This window comes from Rhizophagus irregularis, chromosome 23 (assembly GCF_026210795.1).
Source record: "Rhizophagus irregularis chromosome 23, complete sequence".
NCBI lineage: Eukaryota > Fungi > Glomeromycota > Glomeromycetes > Glomerales > Glomeraceae > Rhizophagus > Rhizophagus irregularis.
In genome coordinates, this window is record NC_089451.1 from 329,439 (window position 1) to 348,918 (window position 19,480).

A 19,480-nucleotide genomic window follows, 5' to 3' on the forward strand; every position below is an offset into this window, starting at 1 on the left:
TGCTCTTCAACTTTAAAATTCGTTCTAACGATATCAGCACGTGATGGGAAAAATGCATCTCCAACGGTTACCGCCGCATTACCTGCAACCCTTGAATATACATCAGCATCAGACCCGGGTAAGTAAGTACCAACATGTAATCCATTAGCAACCTCAGGAACAGCTAAAGCTCTGAACGCTCGGCGAGTAGCACCGGCTCCACCATTTGCAGTAGCCACTAATTGAATATTTGAGAGTTCCCAATTTTTTCCAGTAAGTTCTGCATCAAACCACCTCGCTGCTTCATCTCTCATACAGCTACGAAGAACCCCCATCGCTCACACCCGACCTGGAGGTGCACCGGCATCATCCAATGGATCAATACCAACGGTATTAATATACTCTAAAAAGTTATCAATAAAAAGATTAAGATCTTCATCTTCCTGACCATGAAATATAGGGGCAGCTATACCAACGGCAGCCATATCGTATTTTGTGGATGGTTGAGAGGAGGTGGAGGAAGGTTCAATTGTCTAATCCGAAACCATTGTACTTGGATACGCAGAGCGGCTATTTGTTGGAAAAGTCGATTCCTAAGACGTCCCAATGTCCGAATTCCAAAAAGAACCCGATTATTGGCATATACAAGCCGATTTCGTGCTGCATCACGCTCGCCTATAGCTCTATTACGTTCTCCTCTCATAAGATTATATTGCTGCTGAAGACAACGATTAGTCGTCCGCATACCACCAAACTCACGTTCCAATTCAGCCAAATTAGCTTCTAAACTAGTAATAGTATCTTGTACGTTATTTAGCTCATCTTGTGTAAGACCTAACAAACCCATTTGAACCTCGAGTTCATCTTGTAATTCATCACGTTCTTTTCGAGATCGATCACGTTCCGCTTTTAATATATCGCGTTCTTCGTATGTTTCTCTACAGCGATGAATTAATAAATTAAGAGCATGTTTAAGACGATGGTTTGCATTTTGTACATCTCGATTAACAACCATGCGATCACTGACAGTTAAAAAATCTGTTAGATCCTTAATTACCGCAACTAATGGTATATTATTCATATCACGCAAATCCCTAGGAGGCGGTCCAGTAGGCTCTGAAGGAGTATAAATTGCAATTGGTGTCGACATCGTATTTAAACTAAGATAGAATAAAATTCAAATGGATCTTTATGTATACAATTTGGATGAGTACACGACCGACTCGAGACAGGGTAATGAGTTTGCCCCATCATGGCCTTTCCGTCTTGCCGTAGCAGGAAGTTCTGACTCGGGTAAGACAACTATGATTATTAATTTGTTAATGGGAGACAAGAAGGCAAAGGAGGATGGCAAAAGGTACATATTATGTGATGCGGTAATTCTAGTTGGCAGATACCTCGATGAACCGAAGTGGGCAGTCATACGTGATTTTTTCAAAGAAGAAGAAATTCCGTTTACCGCAGTATCCCATAGTGAGATTCCAAATGTTAAGGACTTCAACTCCACCCAGGCTACTGTGGTAATCTTCGAGGATTTGATGGATGCGCCTAAAAAAACCCAGGATCTCATCACTGGATTTTTTACACACAGGCGTCACAAAAATATCTCATGTATCTATGTGGCCCAAAGATTCTTTACCATTCCCAAGGCTATTCGTGAAAATGTGAATTATATTTCCCTACATGGAGGTCACGGAAGTTTGACCGATACTAAGAGGATCATCCGCCAGTATACAGAAGAATCGGAGTCACTAGCTCCAGTAATCGATGACCTTACTCTACAACGCGAATTTATAGTATTTGATCTTAGAAGATCCAAGAGCGATCCGTTATCTATTCGGGTTAGATGGGATACTAGTCTCAGTTCGATCACCGATCAATCTCAGTTCGATCCTAGTTCGATCTCAGTTCAATCCCCGTTCGATCCGAGTTTGAACTCAGTTCGATCGAAGTTCAATCCGAGTTTGAACCCAGTTCGATCAAAGTTTAGTTCCTATGGCCAGAAAGCTGTAGCTGAAGCAAAAAAGTCCTCCCAGCTAATCGAGTTTGCTCGGGAATATCTGTCGCCTAAAGAGAGAAAACACCTTCTCGTATCTGGTGTTATAGCTAAGAACGCAGATACCTGGATTAAGTACGTCTTTCGGGAAGCCTACGGACTATCTGGTAAGACCTTGGGATCAGACTTCCAAAACTTCTTAGCGAAAGTACGGGATAGGACCACGAAGACTGAAATTCCAAAACCTGAGACCGTAAAGGAGTTATTCTCCCGATATGAAGTCCTGAAGTCTAGTCACCCTTTGGATAATAAAAAATTAATAGAAGGCATCGGGGTTCTTTTACAGATCTTTTCTAAGGGTCATATGGACCGTCGAGCATTACGAGTAGGGATCAATAGTATTTTGTAAGAATCTGGCTGCTTTAGCAACCCATCTCGTGAAGTTCTTCCGCAGAAGCCCTAAGAATCATGGCGCTTTTTTACGTCCTTCGAAGTCAATCCGTAGCATCCTAGCTTTTAACCCAATAGCTCCGGCGGCTCGAAGCAAAGTTCTTAGTCATCGGATTTCTTACATGACTTACATAGTTTTCATAGAATGTAGTAAAGGGTTCGTCAATACCATCCGGGTATGTATTCCGTAAGAACTGATATAAGGCAATTTCCCCACTGTCACATCCAATTCGGCTATAAGCTGTTCAAGAAGCCACTTTCTAGTATCCTCGTATGAATCTCCGTCCATAATTTTCATATCCAGTCTTTGTGTGAATAATTGCGTAAAATCCGCATTACTTGCCCGACGGATAATCTGGACCAACTTATCCCTGGCAAGTCCCAAGGCTTGTAAAGGTTCACTCTCGTCGCCAATCTTCTTTATAATCTGTCTATACAACACGCTGGATAATCCTCTATATGCCGCTTTTGCAGAAAATACTCCACAGTTCTGACACTGGTTTATTACGATTGATGTTGACATGGCTATCTTTCTTTGATTATTCGCTCACTTAGTATCCTTCACAATCTTTTTTATATATTGTTATCTTTAAATACCTGTCATTTGTATAAAAAAAAAATAACTGGCATTAAGGAATCGACCGTTGGAAAGACCGGAGGACCGGAGGACCGGAGGACTGACCATTAGGAAGCGCAGTCCTTGCACAACTTGTCCGTTAAGTCACTTGGGCTCACAGGCATGAGACATTCCCTACACAACTCAATATTAAGCTCTGCAAGTCTCGGGGCATGGTCCTCCAAAGTTCGTGGACGACCGGAAGGACCGGAGGAAGGTGTCCCGTTAGTCGTATCTTGCTGTAAGATAAAATCATCATATTCATCTTGGTCAGCTTGAATAGCGGCTCTGATTTGTTGTATATTATTGAAAGTTAACCGCTGGCCATCAAGATTTTCCTCATTATAGCGCGTTTCATTGATGATTTCCTCTATAAGCTCCTCCTCTTCAGAATGAACAAGGTAGTAGTCCTCAACTACCTCGTAGTCACTCTCAACCAGTCTATGATACGTTCTAGTACGTGTTGAATATAGCGTCCTGTATCTGTATTTAAATATACAGGTTGTTCCCAGGTGGAGCGGTACGGTTTGTCTACGGACAAGCCTTCCATCGATATAATCATGGGATTCCATAACTATTCGATTAAAGGTATCTCCACCAACACGGATTGGACGTCCGGTTATAGGATTAGTTATATAAGGGTATGACATGTCTTTTTTCTGTACGTGTCTACATACCTAATTGTTATCTTCAATTTACAATAACCAAGTGACATCGTCATCAGTCCTTGTCAAGGCAAACATGGCATAGTAGCCTTTATCTTTATTAAATTTATTTAACGAACTTACAAAAATAATATTAAAATTTTCAAAGTACAAAAAGGAAAATAAAATTAACTAAAAACAAAACTATATAGTCTCCAAAACAGTAATAAAGCTATAAAATTAATTCAAAAGGAAAAAAATCGCATAACACTAAAACTATCCTGATCCCCCGCCTAGATATATTCCAACCTAAGAAGAAGCAACTATGCAAACAAACTAACGAACAATGCACCCATTGTTAAAATCGACACACCACCCTGCTAAAGCTGTTAGTAAGTTGCACCGTTAGACGACCCATAAAACCCGAATAGTGATTAAACCAAGGCAAACCATATTTCATCGAGTTCTTTAAATAATCAACGTCGGAGTCACATGCGGCGTCGGAAAGGGTCGGAGGATGTAAAGTTGAGAAAGGTAAGTACGTGGACTTTGGCAAATTTGAAGGCCGAGAAAGTTTGAGTTTATGAGTAATATTCATCGCGTCTTCCCATTTAGATTTATCATAGGAGCGCGGAAGCCAAATTCGTTTTCTGATCTTTTGGATAAAGTGATTGTGGATAGCAGAGATAACCTTCATCGCGGAATTTCGTGGAATAGAAAGTTCATCAAAAAATGCGACAAAGGATTTCGGAAGGCAGCCACGGACAAGGCTATATGAAGTCCAATTTGAAGAGGAAAAGGACCAACAAGAAAGAGATTTAAATTTGTTAATAACTAGAGACGGATCTTTGTTAACAAGATCACCAGCTTCTTGAAGTTTGTTAATAAAGTGATGTTGGTAGGAGAGGAGAATCTGTTCCATAGCGATTCGTCTACATTTGCACATAAATAAGTGCATGAAATCTTCCTTGGAGTCGAGGCATGAACGACATAATAAGATGTCGATATACAAGTCCGGGCGGATTCTTTTAAGATGTTCCAAGGTAGGTAAATCTTCCAAAAAGAGTTTGAATTTGAAGGTTCGATGAGAGGAAGCATGAGCACGAGTAAAAGAAGCATCATGCTGAGGTTCAGCATTTAACGTAAACCAGGTAAGATCCCAATCGATTACGAAGTCTGAGATGGAAGATAAAGCAATGGTAAAGTTAAATCGCGATAAACGCGTTAATCTATGCATCCACAGCATTTGCGAATATTGCTTGAACAGGCGTCGTGGGTTAGATTCGCATAAAACATCATCATAATTTAAAACAAAATCGTGAGGAGATACTTGATCCAGATCAGAAAGAAGAATTGCTGAAGAGGAAGTATGCGCAGAGTTGGCTAATGAGTCCGCGTAGTCATTGTAGAAATTACCAGAGTGATCTTTCACTTTAACGGCAGTGACGGATAAAGATTTGGATGAAATGAGACGTTCAATAATAGCCCAAAGTTCAAAATTGGTGGTCTTATAATAAAGCCTACTAGTGAAATAAGAAAACGTAGCATATAGACGAAGACCATCTATGGCAGATTGAGAGTCAGTATGAATAGTGACCGTTGAAGAGGGAGGAGTGACTGTAAGAGCAGCATGTATAGCGGCAATTTCAGCCCTTGTAGAAGAAGGCCAATTATGAATAATTCCATGAGCGTGAGCAGCGATAGATTGGAAAAAGCCAGCGCCATCAAGGACTTGAACCCAAGACCAACCCATAGAAACATCAGGAGTGCCAAGGTTAATTAAAGAACCATCGGTATAAAAACAATAGTGGTTATCAGGAGGAGTCGCTAACGGTGAGGCAGCAAAAGCAAGAGGGGCAGCTGAACCCAAAGAGGGAAGAGGAGAAGAAGAAGGGAGAGTAGCCACAGCTTCTTGTGAAAAATTAGGTTGAATGTCCAAACGACCATAATAGGATCTTACAGTCTCGTCAAGGTCCGCCCAAGTAAAGGGAGAAGTAATATTGGTGGTGTCATGTCTAATACGCTCTTGCGTTGTTAGGAAAAGTAAAGATCTAAGAGGGGAGAGTTTTGGGATGATACATAAAGGAGTAACATCTGTTGGATTGCTTTTAGTATGGGTAACCGGTACATGTTTAGAACAACCGGGACAAGGAGTAAGCGTGATAACATCATTAGGTCGAGTTACACAATCAGAGGTCCAATGGACAATCTTGCAGGAATATTGTTGTTTACTGAGCTGTTTTCCAAAAAGAGGAGAACCATCATCATCCAAAGTTACGATCCATTTCATGGATTTGCGAGAGGAACCAAAGGCGGGGAGCAAGTCGATATTGGAAGGAATAGCATCAGAAGAAAATCGATCCAAAAGAAGAGAATTGGAACCTGGAGTAGTGACGCGTTGATGAATGTCATTGAACCATTTGTGCGGGAGGACACGATGACCTTTCTTGCTCGATAAATTGGATAGATAAACGTTCCAAGTAATCATATGAGTTCCTTGAGGCGTAATAAATTGTGATAGGTAATAAAGTTGCAAACTTCTAAGACGTCGGAAGTAAGATATAAAAATTTTTGGAGTCATAACATCATATAAAGGTGTATGACCGTTGAATATAGTAAGGTCAGGCAAAGTTGAAAGTCGTGAACGCAACAACTTGAAAGGAGTGGTGGTCAGGAGAGCAATGGTGCAAGCGATATAATCCTGTTTAAAAGCAAAAAGTTTAGACCATATAGTCCAATCTTTAACTAACAAAGGAGAAATAGGAATCAAAAAAGAAAATTGAATTAAACGTAATCTATATAAAAATAAATATTTCATAAAAGAAGAAGACGAATTAGCTAATAAAAACAAATTAGTTAAATGTGTTTGTGATTGGTGAAAAAATAAATTAATCAATCCCAAGCCTTGAGATAAAAACAAAATAGAATCAGGGAGCACTCGTGAAAAGTTGGCCTTATGTTTAACCAAGGAACGGATGCTGCTGGTTGCTGAGGCACATTCAGATTCGGAGAGGTGAGTGACTTGCATACGATATTCCAGCTTCGGAATAAGGACGGTATTGTGCAGATAAACAACTTGTTTTGCAGATAGTTTGGCAGGGCGAACGATAGCCGCGAAGGAATTACATTCACGAGTGACTTGCTTCTTGACAAAATCACGAGAACCGGCGACATTGAACCAGACGCCTAAGAAGCGAAAAGAGCTATTCATAGAGATAGGTACAATAGAAATGGAAGGAACTTTGTTCAGTCCAGATAATTGCAAGTCAAACACGACTGGAGAAGGCGAAGAAACTGAAGTGGGAGGCAACAAATTAGTAATTAAAACATATTTGTTGTGATTAGCGGAAGTATTATTAATTTGATAAAATTCTTCCGTAATAGAAAGCATTGATTCCATTCCAGATTTGGATGACGAAATTAAAGTAGAGTCATCCATAAAGACCAAATTATTGATACGTAATCCATCTGAATTAGTCTGAGCCAAAGGATTGATTAAAGAGGGAGCATGAAGCATATATGGATCCATCATTTCTTTTTTGAGAACAGTCAATAAAGGGTCTATATATATGACCCAGAGTAAAGGAGAGATAACTTCGCCTTGATCTATACCAATGCGAACACGGTAAGAAGGAGTAGTTCCATGAGCAGTAAAAACGCGATTAGAGCGTTTCATGAAGAGGGATAAAATAAACTTGGTAGCAAAAGCAGGAAGTTTAATGCGATCTAGAGCGAAACGCAACATCTTGAGATCAACCGAGTCGAAAGCCTTTGAAATATCTTGCGAAAGGATCCAAAGCGGCGATTTATTGACATGAGCATCATGGATAATAGATTCCAGAACGACAATAGGGTCGCGACAAGAACCACCTGGGAGACCGGCGAAGTTACCTCCTTTGAGAACTTCATTTGAAGCCAAAATGGAAGCGAGACGGTTATAAAAAAGTTTGACCAAAGATTTTCTAATTACTTCGAGCAAAGTAATAGGTCTCGTATTCTTTAGTTGACATTTTCATTCGTGAGGTTTAGGGATAGGAAAGACCATAGCCTGGCGCCATAAATCAGGAATATCTGCGGTACGAAGACATGATTGGACAAGGATTAAAACCAAAGCAGAAGTGTTTAAACCCAGATGCTTAAGCATTTCATAAGTAATCATGGAAGGACCAGGAGCTTTGTCATTAGGCATTGAAGAGACCGTAGACAACCATTCTTCGAGAGTAGGAGGATCCAATAAAGAATTATAAATTGAAGAATCCACATCGTCCATAGGGTGATAAGCAGAAGACCATCTTTCAGGAAGAGTTGAAATGGTATCTGGAGGAGATGATTTAATAGGTACAGAATTCTGGAAGTGGTCGATAACGGCGTCGTCAATATCATGCGGGTCTGTCAATAATTTTGGATGTGTAGGGTGGTCAATAAATACACGATCCAAGGTAATACGACGTAGAGTTCTTGAAAGAGCGGAATCAATAAATGAAGAGATGTCAGTTGCAAAATTGTTATCCCTATCATCCAATTTAGCACGAATGGAAGAATCTTGAAAATCTTTTTCTTTAAGGAGAAGGAAGCCATAAAGGGCACTAGAGATAAGCTTTAATGAGTCTAATAGAAATTTAAAATCGTCTTGCCTACAAATGGATAAAGAAACAGGCAAAATAGGGGGAGAAGGAATAACCTTCTTATAAAGATGTAGAATATTTTAAAGTCTAATGAAATGAGTAGACCAAGTACGTTCATATCTATTATAATAAGTAGAAGGATATTTTCGCAATAAACGTATCGAATGCAAAAGACGGCTGAGGAAACGATAATGTTGAGTTAAGGCTTCCAAATCCTTGGGCATCGTGGGTGTATGCTGATTACCAACTATAACAGATGGAAGGGAAGCATTAGCAGCTTTCAATATACGAGAATGTAGATATTCGCATTGTTGATTAATATGCCATGTTGAGAAGGTTGATGGCGGTACGTCGCATAAAGAGTCAGTATGAGTAGAGAAAATTTCCCATTGTTGATCAGTCACTGAATCAAATTTGAATATGCGGCGAGTTCGACGTTGAAGTTGTTTAGCGCGAGCAACCTTGATAGACGCAAATAAGAGTGAATCATCGAAATAAGTGATGATGGGATTATGATCAGAAGAGCAGGTGTCTTGGGCGTCAAATATATAGGAGGTGAGAGCAAAACTTTTAAGCATTGGACAAGACCAAACATAGTCTATACGAGTAACTTGATCGTCACGGTGAAAAGTGCCTAAGGAATCAGAAGCGTTAACAGGAATAGTTTCTTCATATCCATGAGATAAAAGATGATGTAGCAAACGATAAGTTCGTTGAGAAGCAATAGAAGGGCGGTTAAAATAAATAGGATAGTAGGCATCTAAATGCATATTGAAATCGCCACAAATGGCGTGATAAAAATTTTGTTGTTTAGTTTGCACTAATAATTGTAAAAGGAGATCAATAGTTTCAGATCGTAATTTAGAATCAGAAATAGGGGGGATGTAAATAACAAAAATACGCAATTTAACGTTGCCTTTAAAATAGAGGTCAACAGATAAAATACGTGAAGAATGTGAAACAAAATCTTGTACGTAGGAAGCAAGAGATTTTTCAATAAAAAGGGAAACGCCACCAGTAGATTTGACTTGTTTGGTTTTATCTATATCAGATGAAAAGACAGTATAATTAGGAAGGCGTTTAGAGAGAAAATGAAGTCGTTTAGGGGATAAATGGGTATCTACGATACCACCAAAGGAAATATGTTTAAGGTTGAAAAAGTTGGAAATTTGTTCAATTTTAACTTGGCTATTATGTCGAAGGCCATTAATATTAAAGGATGAAATATTAAAGGAATTGGGAATAGGGGGGGAATTTAATGTAGTAAATAAAGATTCATGTTCCAAAAAATTATAAGTATCTACAGGATTGGGTGGGTTTCGAACAAACGTATCATGATTAAAATTGTCAGACATTAGAACACTATGATAATAAAGTACGGGGAAAGGAGGTGAGAAGTCAGTTATTGCGAAGGAGCTGAAGCTCGATCGGAGGGAGAACCACCAAGAGAAGCAATAAAACCTTTTATGGAACCAGTGAGCGATTGTAAAGTATCTTTAATCGCTTTTTGATCTTGAATAACGGAGTTCAATTCGTCTTGCGGGGAAGGGTTAGAAGTGGATGCAGAAGCAGAGTGTGGGGCTTTGTTGGATGTAGATGCAGAGGAAGAGGATTTCATTGAACCAGCAGATAAAGGAGCATTGGGATGCTGGATTAAAGTGCCAGTGGTTTCAGGAGGGTCTTCTTCCATTCGATCAGGTTCAGTATTAACGACAGGTGCAGAGGGAGGATTGATGCCTAAATGGGCTTCAATAGCAGATAGCCATTGATTGTTAAGTTCAAGATTTGAAATGCGGGATTCCACTCGAGCAACATCTTGTTGAAGATTCTTTAAAACATTAAGAATCTTAAGGGCAGCCTCAAGAGCATTAGGAGAATTCGGATCCGGGAGTGGAGCACGAGCATTGGACGAAAAGGAAACAGATCTATCTTTGCCTTTACGGTTGTTGGAAGGTGTACGTCCATGAGCAGTTGAGGAGGAGTTAGCTGAGCCAGAAGAGGAGGAGGGCTTAGCATTAATATTGGAATTATTATTATTAGATCTATTGGAGTTGGAATTAGAACGTTGAGCTGAAGCAGAACGATCCCGAGATTTAGATCGAGATCGAGAATGAGAATTATCGCGCGGCGTTCTTTGTTGGGTGGGCCTTTGGCCAATGTTGAAGCGTTCTTTAAGAGCAGCCACAGGGTCACGTGTACGTGAACGACCACGGCGTTGGTTAAGCGGACAGGAGGTAGGAGCACAACCGAGTTTACCGCATCGGTGGCAAAGAGCTTTCGAATCGTTGGATGTACCCCATCGAAGAGTACGACCTTGGAAACCAATAGTCTGCTCCATAGCGGCATCCATTGTCTCTTGCGAGTTGAAGGTAACATAAGCCCAAGGTTTGGGTTTATAAGAATTTAGGGAAAGGGGGATGTTAATGGCTTTTCCTCCATGTTCTTTGACCAAAGGGGCGAGATGGATATCTTTGGTATTAGCGGGAAGTCCAGAGAGAACAGCTACAAACGCTCTACGAGCAGCTTTTTGATCCAAAGAGTAATGGCATGGGGTAACACGTAAGCAGGTGGAAAAGCAGTAAACTGCCCATTGAGTAGTGAAACGGGAGATGGCATCAGCATGATCATAGACAATGCGAGCTTGTTGCATCTTAGCACCTTTCCTTGAGTAAAGATGAAGGGCAAGGAGATTGCCGAATTTCTTGAAGTAGGATTGGAGTTGCGGTTTAGTAATGAAGAACGGTATATCCGTGACTTGAATTGCACAGAGGTCTTCATCGGACCGGAGTTGTTTGGGATCGTACAGGTGGAATTGTAGGTCCGGAAAATCGGAGTGTGTGCTTCCAACACACAAATCACGAGCCTCCGCAGTATGAAAATGTATGATAAGGCGCTTAGCGTCCCCTGAACCAGTCATACGAGCCCGACCGGTATATGATTCGTAAGTTTCTAAAAATAAATTGTTAACGGCATCTATAATTGCCTTATTAGTTTTAAGTTTCTCTAGAGTTTGGGGAGCGGAGTTGGGCGCAGCCGCAGCCAGGAAATCTTGACGATTAATGGTAATGGTAGGGGAGGGATCGACAGCCTGATCGGGCGATGTACCATCATTCACGTCCTTATTAGGGGACGCGTTAGGGGATGAGTTATTTTCTTTGTTTCGAGGTGCATGAATAGACGCGTTAGCTCCAGAGGACGCGTCTCGGCCAGGCGCAGTAGGCGCAGCAGAATTATTCGGGGTAGAAGCTTGAGTATTTTCTTGGGCAGTGCTGCGGGAATTATTTTGTTGAGGAATAGCAATCGAAGTTGAACCAACTAAACCACCGTCAGCCGGCGCATCGGCAACGAAATCTTCATAGTCTTCATCCATGGAGTCTTTTGTAAGTATACGGGAACGTTTTTGAGAGTTATTGTCACTATCGGAACCAGAGTTGTCAGAGAGTTGTTTTTTATTATTTTTCTTTTCTTGACGAGCAGCCTTATTACTATTAGGATTAAAACTGCCGCCACCTCTTTTAGCAAAGTTTCTAGACATGTTAGAAGGTATGAGTTGGGTAAAATATAAGAGTTGTTAGTACGAAGATATAAAATTTTCTTTCCGAAAATTTTTGGTTAATAGATCGGCAGTAAGAGATCTATCAGTCCTATCATATCATCAGTCCTTGTCAAGGCAAACATGGCATAGCAGCCTTTATCTTTATTAAATTTATTTAACGAACTTACAAAAATAAAATAAAATTTTCAAAGTACAAAAAAGAAAAATAAAATTAACTAAAAACAAAACTATATAGTCTCCAAAACAGTAATAAAGCTATAAAATAATTCAAAAAGAAAAATCGCATAACACTAAAACTATCCTGATCCCCGCCTAAATATATTTCAACCTAAGAAGAGGCAACTATGCAAACAAACCAACGAACAATGCGCCCATTGTTAAAATCGACACACCACCCTGCTAAAGCTGTTAGTAAGTTGCACCGTTAGACGACCCATAAAACCCGAATAGTGATTAAACCAAGGCAAACCATATTTCATCGAGTTCTTTAAATAATCAACATCGGAGTCACGTGCGGCGTCGGAAAGGGTCGGAGGAGGTAAAGTTGAGAAAGGTAAGTACGTGGACTTTGGCAAATTAGAAGGCCGAGAAAGTTTAAGTTGTTGAGTAATATTCATCACGTCTTCCCATTTAGATTTATCATAGGAACGCGGTAGCCAAATTCGTTTTCTGACCTTTTGGATAAAGTGATTGTGGATAGCAGAGATAACCTTCATCGCAGAATTTCGTGGAATAGAAAGTTCTTCGAAAAATTCGACAAAGGATTTCGGAAGGCAGCCACGGACAAGGCTATATGAAGTCCAATTTGAAGAAGAAAAGGACCAGCAAGGAAGAGATTTAAATTTGTTAATAATTAGAGACGGATCTTTGTTAACAAGATCACCAGCTTCTTGAAGTTTGTTGATAAAGTGATTTTGGTAGGAGAGGAGAATCTGTTCCATAGCGAATCGTCTACATTTGCACATAAATAAGTGCATGAAATCTTCCTTGGAGTCGAGGCATGAACGACATAATAAGATGTCGATATACAAGTCCGGGCGGATTCTTTTAAGATGTTCCAAGGTAGGTAAATCTTCCAAAAAGAGTTTGAATTTGAAGGTTCGATGAGAGGAAGCATGAGCACGAGTAAAAGAAGCATCATGCTGAGGTTCAGCATTTAACGTGAACCAGGTAAGATCCCAATCGATTACGAAGTCTGAGATGGAAGATAAAGCAATGGTAAAGTTAAATCGCGATAAACGCGTTAATCTATGCATCCACAGCATTTGCGAATATTGCTTGAATAGACGTCGTGGGTTAGATTCGCATAAAACATCATCATATTTTAATACGAAATCGTGAGGAGATACTTGATCCAGATCAGAAAGAAGAATTGCTGAAGAGGAAGTATGCGCAGAGTTGGCTAACGAGTCCGCGTAGTCATTGTAGAAATTACCAGAGTGACCTTTCACTTTAACGGCTGTGACGGATAAAGATTTGGATGAAATGAGACGTTCAATAATAGCCCAAAGTTCAAAATTGGTGGTCTTGTAATAAAGCCTACTATTGGAATAAGAAAACGTAGCACATAGACGGAGACCATCTATGGCAGATTGAGAGTCAGTATGAATAGTGACCGTTGAAGAGGGAGGAGTGACTGTAAGAGCAGCATGTATAGCGGCAATTTCAGCCCTTGTAGAAGAAGGCCAATTGTGAATAATTCCATGAGCGTGAGCAGCGATAGATTGGAAAAAGCCAGCGCCATCTAGGACTTGAACCCAAGACCAACCCATAGAAACATCAGGAGTGCCAAGGTTAATTAAAGAACCATCGGTATAAAAACAATAATGGTTATCAGGGGGAGTCGCTAACGGTGAGGCAGCAAAAGCAAGAGGGGCAGCCGAACCCAAAGAGGAAGGAGAAGAAAGAGAAGGGAGAGTAACCACATCTTCTTGTGAAAAATTAGGTTGAATGTCCAAACGACCATAATAGGATCTTACAGTCTCGTCAAGGTCCGCCCAAGTAAAGGGAGAAGTAATAGTGATGGTATCATGTCTAATACGCTCCTGCGTTGTTGGGAGAAGTAAAGATCTAAGAGGAGAAAGTTTTGGGATGATACATAAAGGAGTAACATCTGTTGGATTGCTTTTAGTATGGGTAACCGGTACATGTTTAGAACAACCGGGACAAGGAGTAAGCGTGATAACATCATTAGGTCGAGTCACACAATCAGAGGTCCAATGGACAATCTTGCAGGAATATTGTTGTTTACTGAGCTGTTTTCCAAAAAGAGGAGAGCCATCATCATCCAAAGTTACGATCCATTTCATGGATTTGCGAGAGGAACCAAAGGCGGGGACCAAGTCGATATTGGAAGGAATAGCATCAGAAGAGAACCGATCCAAAAGAAGAGAGTTGGAACCTGGAGTAGTGACGCGTTGATGAATGTCATTGAACCATTTGTGTGGGAGGACACGATGACCTTTCTTGCTCAATAAATTGGATAGATAAACGTTCCAAGTGATCATATGGGTTCCTTGAGGCGTATAAATTGTGATAGGTAATAAAGTTGCAAACTTCTAAGACGTCGGAAGTAAGAAATAAAAATTTTTGGAGTCATGACATCATATAAAGGTGTATGACCATCGGACATAGTAAGGTCAGGCAAGGTTGAAAGTTGTGAACGCAACAACTTGAAGGGAGTGGTGGTCAGGAGAGCAATAGTGCAAGCGATATAATCCTGTTTAAAAGCAAAAAGTTTAGACCATATAGTCCAATCTTTAACTAACAATGGGGAAATAGGAATTAGAAAAGAAAATTGAATTAAACGTAATCTATATAAAAATAAATTTTTCATAAAAGAAGAAGAAGAATTAGCTAATAAAAATAAATTAGTTAAAAAAATAAATAAATCAATCCCAAGCCTTGAGACAAAAACAGAATAGAATCAGGAAGAACACGTGAAAAGTTGGCCTTATGTTTAACCAAGGAACGGATACTGCTGGTTGCCGAGGTACATTCAGATTCAGAGAGGTGAGTGACTTGCATGCGATATTCCAATTTTGGAATAAGGACAGTGTTGTGTAAATAAACTACTTGTTTAGCAGATAACTTGGCAGGACGAACGGTAGCAGCGAAAGAGTTACATTCTCGAGCAACTTGCTTTCTGACAAAGTCACGAGATCCAGCAACATTGAACCAGACGCCCAGGAAGCGGAAGGAACTATTCATGGAAATAGGCACAATAGAAATGGAAGGAACTTTGTTCAGTCCAGATAATTGCAAGTCAAACACGACTGGAGAAGGCGAAGGAGCTGAAGTGGGAGGCAACGAATTAGTAATTAAAACATATTTGTTGTGATTAGCGGAAGTATTATTGATTTGATAAAATTCTTCCGTAATAGAGAGCATCGATTCCATTCCAGATTTGGATGACGAAATTAGAGTAGAGTCATCCATAAAGACCAAATTGTTGATTCGTAATCCATCTGAATTAGTCTGAGCCAAAGGATTGATTAAAGAGGGAGCATGAAGCGTATATGGATCCATCATTTCATTTTTGAGAACAGTCAATAAAGGGTCTATATATATGACCCAGAGTAAAGGAGAGATAACTTCGCCTTGATCTATACCAATGCGAACACGGTAAGAAGGAGTAGTTCCATGATCAGTGAAAACGCGATTAGAGCGTTTCATGAAGAGGGATAAAATAAACTTGGTAGCAGAAGCAGGAAGTTTAATGCGTTCTAGAGCGAAACGCAACATCTTGAGATCAACCGAGTCGAAAGCCTTTGAAATATCTTGCGAAAGGATCCAAAGCGGCGATTTGTTGACATGAGCATCATGGATAATAGATTCAAGAACGACAATAGGGTCGCGACAAGAACCACCTGGGAGACCGGCGAAGTTACCTCCTTTGAGAACTTCATTTGAAGCCAAAATGGAAGCGAGACGATTATAAAAAAGTTTGACCAAAGATTTTCTAATTACTTCAAGCAGAGTAATAGGTCTTGTATTCTTTAGTTGACATTTCCATTCGTGAGGTTTAGGGATAGGAAAGACCATAGCCTGACGCCATAAATCAGGAATATCTGCGATGCGAAGACATGATTGGACAAGGATTAAAACCAGAGCAGAAGCGTTTGAACCCAGATGCTTAAGCATCTCATAAGTAATCATGGAAGGACCAGGAGCTTTGTCATTAGGCATTGAAGAAACCGTAGACAACCACTCTTCGAGAGTAGGAGGATCCAATAAAGAATTGTAAATTGAAGAATCCACATCGTCCATAGGGTGATAAGCAGAAGACCATTTTTCAGGAAGAGTTGAAATGGTATCTGGAGGAGATGATTTAATAGGTACGGAATTCTGGAAGTGGTCGATAACGGCATCGTCAATATCATGCGGGTCTGTCAATAATTTTGGATGTGTAGGGTGGTCGATAAACACACGATCCAAGGTAATACGACGTCGAGTTCTTGAAAGAGCGGAATCAATAAATGAAGAGATGTCAGTTTCAAAATTGTTATCCCTATCATCCAATTTAGCACGAATGGAAAGATCTTGGAAATCTTTTTCTTTAAGGAGAAGAAGGCCATAAAGGGCACTAGAAATAAACTTTAATGAGTCTAATAGAAATTTAAAATCGTCTTGCCTACAAATGGATAAAGAAACAGGCAAAGTAGGGGGAGAAGGAATAACCTTCTTATAAAGATGTAAAATATTTTGAAGTCGAATGAAATGGGAGGACCAAGTACGTTCATATCTATTATAATAAGTAGAAGGATATTTTCGCAATAAACGTATCGAATGCAAAAGACGGCTGAGAAAACGATAATGTTGTGTTAAGGCTTCTAAATCCTTGGGCATCATGGGTGTATGCTGATTACCAACTATAACAGATGGAAGGGAAGCATTAGCAGCTTTCAATATACGAGAATGTAAATATTCGCATTGTTGATTAATATGCCATGTTGAGAAGGTTGATGGCGGTACGTCGCATAAAGAGTCAGTATGAGTAGAGAAGAATTCCCATTGTTGATCAGTCACTGAATCAAATTTGAATATGCGGCGAGTTCGACGTTGAAGTTGTTTAGCGCGAGCAACCTTGATAGACGCAAACAAGAGTGAATCATCAAAATAAGTGATGATGGGATTATGATCGGAAGAGCAGGTGTCTTGAGCGTCAAATATATAGGAGGTAAGAGCAAAGCTTTTAAGCATTGGACAAGACCAAACATAGTCTATACGAGTAACTTGATCATCACAGTGAAAAGTGCCTAAGGAATCAGAAGCGTTAACAGGAATAGTTTCTTCATATCCATGAGATAAAAGATGATGTAGCAAACGATAAGTTCGTTGGGAAGCAACAGAAGGGCGGTTAAAATAAATAGGATAATAGGCATCTAAATGCATATTGAAATCGCCACAAATGGCGTGATAAAAATTTTGTTGTTTAGTTTGCACTAATAATTGTAAAAGAAGGTCAATGGTTTCTGATCGTAATTTAGAATCAGAAACAGGAGGAATATAAATAACAAAAATGCGCAATTTAACGTTGCCTTTGAAATAAAGGTCAACAGATAAAATTCGCGAAGAATGTGAAACAAAATCTTGTACATGAGAAGCAAGGGATTTTTCAATAAAAAGGGAAACGCCACCAGTAGATTTGACTTGTTTAGTTTTATCTATATCAGATGAAAAGACAGTATAATTAGGAAGGCGTTTAGATAAAAAGTGAATTTGCTTGGGGGATAAATGGGTATCTACGATACCACCAAAGGAAATATGTTTAAGGTTGAAAAAGTTTGAAATTTGTTCAATTTTAACTTGGCTATTATGTCGAAGGCCATTAATATTAAAGGATGAAATATTAAAGGAATTGGGGATATGGGAAGAATTTAATGTAGTAAATAAAGATTCATGTTCTGAAAAAATATAAGTATCTACGGGGTTGGGTGGGTTACGAACAAATGTATCATAATTAAAATTGTCTGACATTAAAACACAATGATAATAAAGTACGGGGAAAAGAGGTGAGAAGTCAGTTATTGTGAAGGAGCAGAAGCTCGATCGGAGGGAGAACCACCAAGAGAAGCAATAAAACCTTGAATGGAACCAGTGAGTGATTGTAAAGTATCTTTAATCGCTTTTTGATCTTGAATAACTGAGTTCAATTCGTCTTGCGGGGAAGGGTTAGAAGTGGATGCAGAAGCAGAGTGTGGGGCTTTGATGGATGTAGATGTAGGGGAAGAGGATTTCATTGAACCAGCAGATAAAGGAGCATTGGGATGCTGGATTAAGGTGCCAGTGGTTTCAGGAGGGTCTTCTTCCATTCGATCAGGTTCAGTATTAACGACAGGTGCAGAGGGAGGATTAATGCCTAAATGGGCTTCTATAGCAGAGAGCCGTTGGTTGTTAAGTTCAAGGGATGAGATGCGGGATTCCACACGAGCAACATCTAGTTGAAGGTTCTTCAAAACATTGAGAATGTTGAGAGCAGCCTCAAGGGCACTAGAAGAATTTGGATCGGGGAGCGGAGCACGAGCATTGGACGAAAAGGAAACAGATCTATCTTTGCCTTTACGGTTGCTGGAAGGTGTACGTCCATGAGCAGTTGAGGAGGAGTTAGTTGAGCCAGAGGAGGAGGAGGGCTTAGCATTAATAGTGGAATTATTATTATTAGAACTATTGGAGTTGGAATTAGAACGATGAGCAGAGGCAGAATGATCCCGGGATTTAGATCGAGATCGAGAACGAGAATTATCGCGCGGCGTTCTTTGTTGGGCGGGCCTTTGGCCAATATTGAAGCGTTCTTTAAGAGCAGCCACAGGGTCACGTGTACGTGAACGACCACGGCGTTGATTAAGTGGACAGGAAGTAGGAGCACAACCGAGTTTACCACAACGGTGGCAAAGAGCTTTCGAATCGTTGGATGTACCCATCGAAGAGTACGACCTTGGAAACCAATAGTCTGCTCCATAGCGGCATCCATTGTCTCTTGCGAGTTGAAGGTAACATAAGCCCAAGGCTTGGGTTTATAAGAATTTAGGGAAAGGGGAATGTTAATAGCTTTTGCTCCATGTTCTTTGACCAAAGGAGCGAGATGGATATTTTTGGTATTAGCGGGAAGTCCAGAGAGAACAGCTACGAACGCTCTACGAGCAGCTTTTTGTTCCAAAGAGTAATGGCATGGAGTAACACGTAAGCAGGTGGAAAAGCAATAAACTGCCCATTGAGTTGTGAAACGGGAGATGGCATCGGCATGATCATAGACAATGCGAGCTTGTTGCATCTTAGCACCTTTCCTTGAGTAGAGATGAAGGGCAAGGAGATTGCCGAATTTCTTGAAGTAGGATTGGAGTTGCGGTTTAGTAATGAAGAACGGTATATCCGTGACTTGAATTGCACGGAGGTCTTCATCGGACCGGAGCTGTTTGGGGTCGTACAGGTGGAATTGTAGGTCCGGAAAAATGGAGTGTGTGCTTCCAACACACAAATCACGAGCCTCCGCAGTATGAAAATGTATGATGAGACGCTTAGCGTCCCCTGAACCAGTCATACGAGCCCGACCGGTATATGATTCGTAAGTTTCTAAAAATAAGTTGTTAACGGTGTCTATAATTGCCTTATTAG

The 19,480-nt window shown here is 40.2% G+C and overlaps 1 protein-coding gene across 1 annotated transcript; it reads right to left on the bottom strand.

Moving 5' to 3' along the window:
• Window positions 1-317: 317 nt before the first annotated feature.
• Window positions 318-826, bottom strand: OCT59_015040 (uncharacterized protein; the record flags this gene model as incomplete). The annotated part of the gene is made up of 2 exons (XM_066139725.1): window positions 318-382; window positions 670-826. 2 exons carry the CDS (start codon window positions 824-826, stop codon window positions 318-320), a joined length of 222 nt encoding a protein of 73 aa, XP_066002573.1.
• Between the last annotated feature and the right edge of the window lie 18,654 nt (window positions 827-19,480).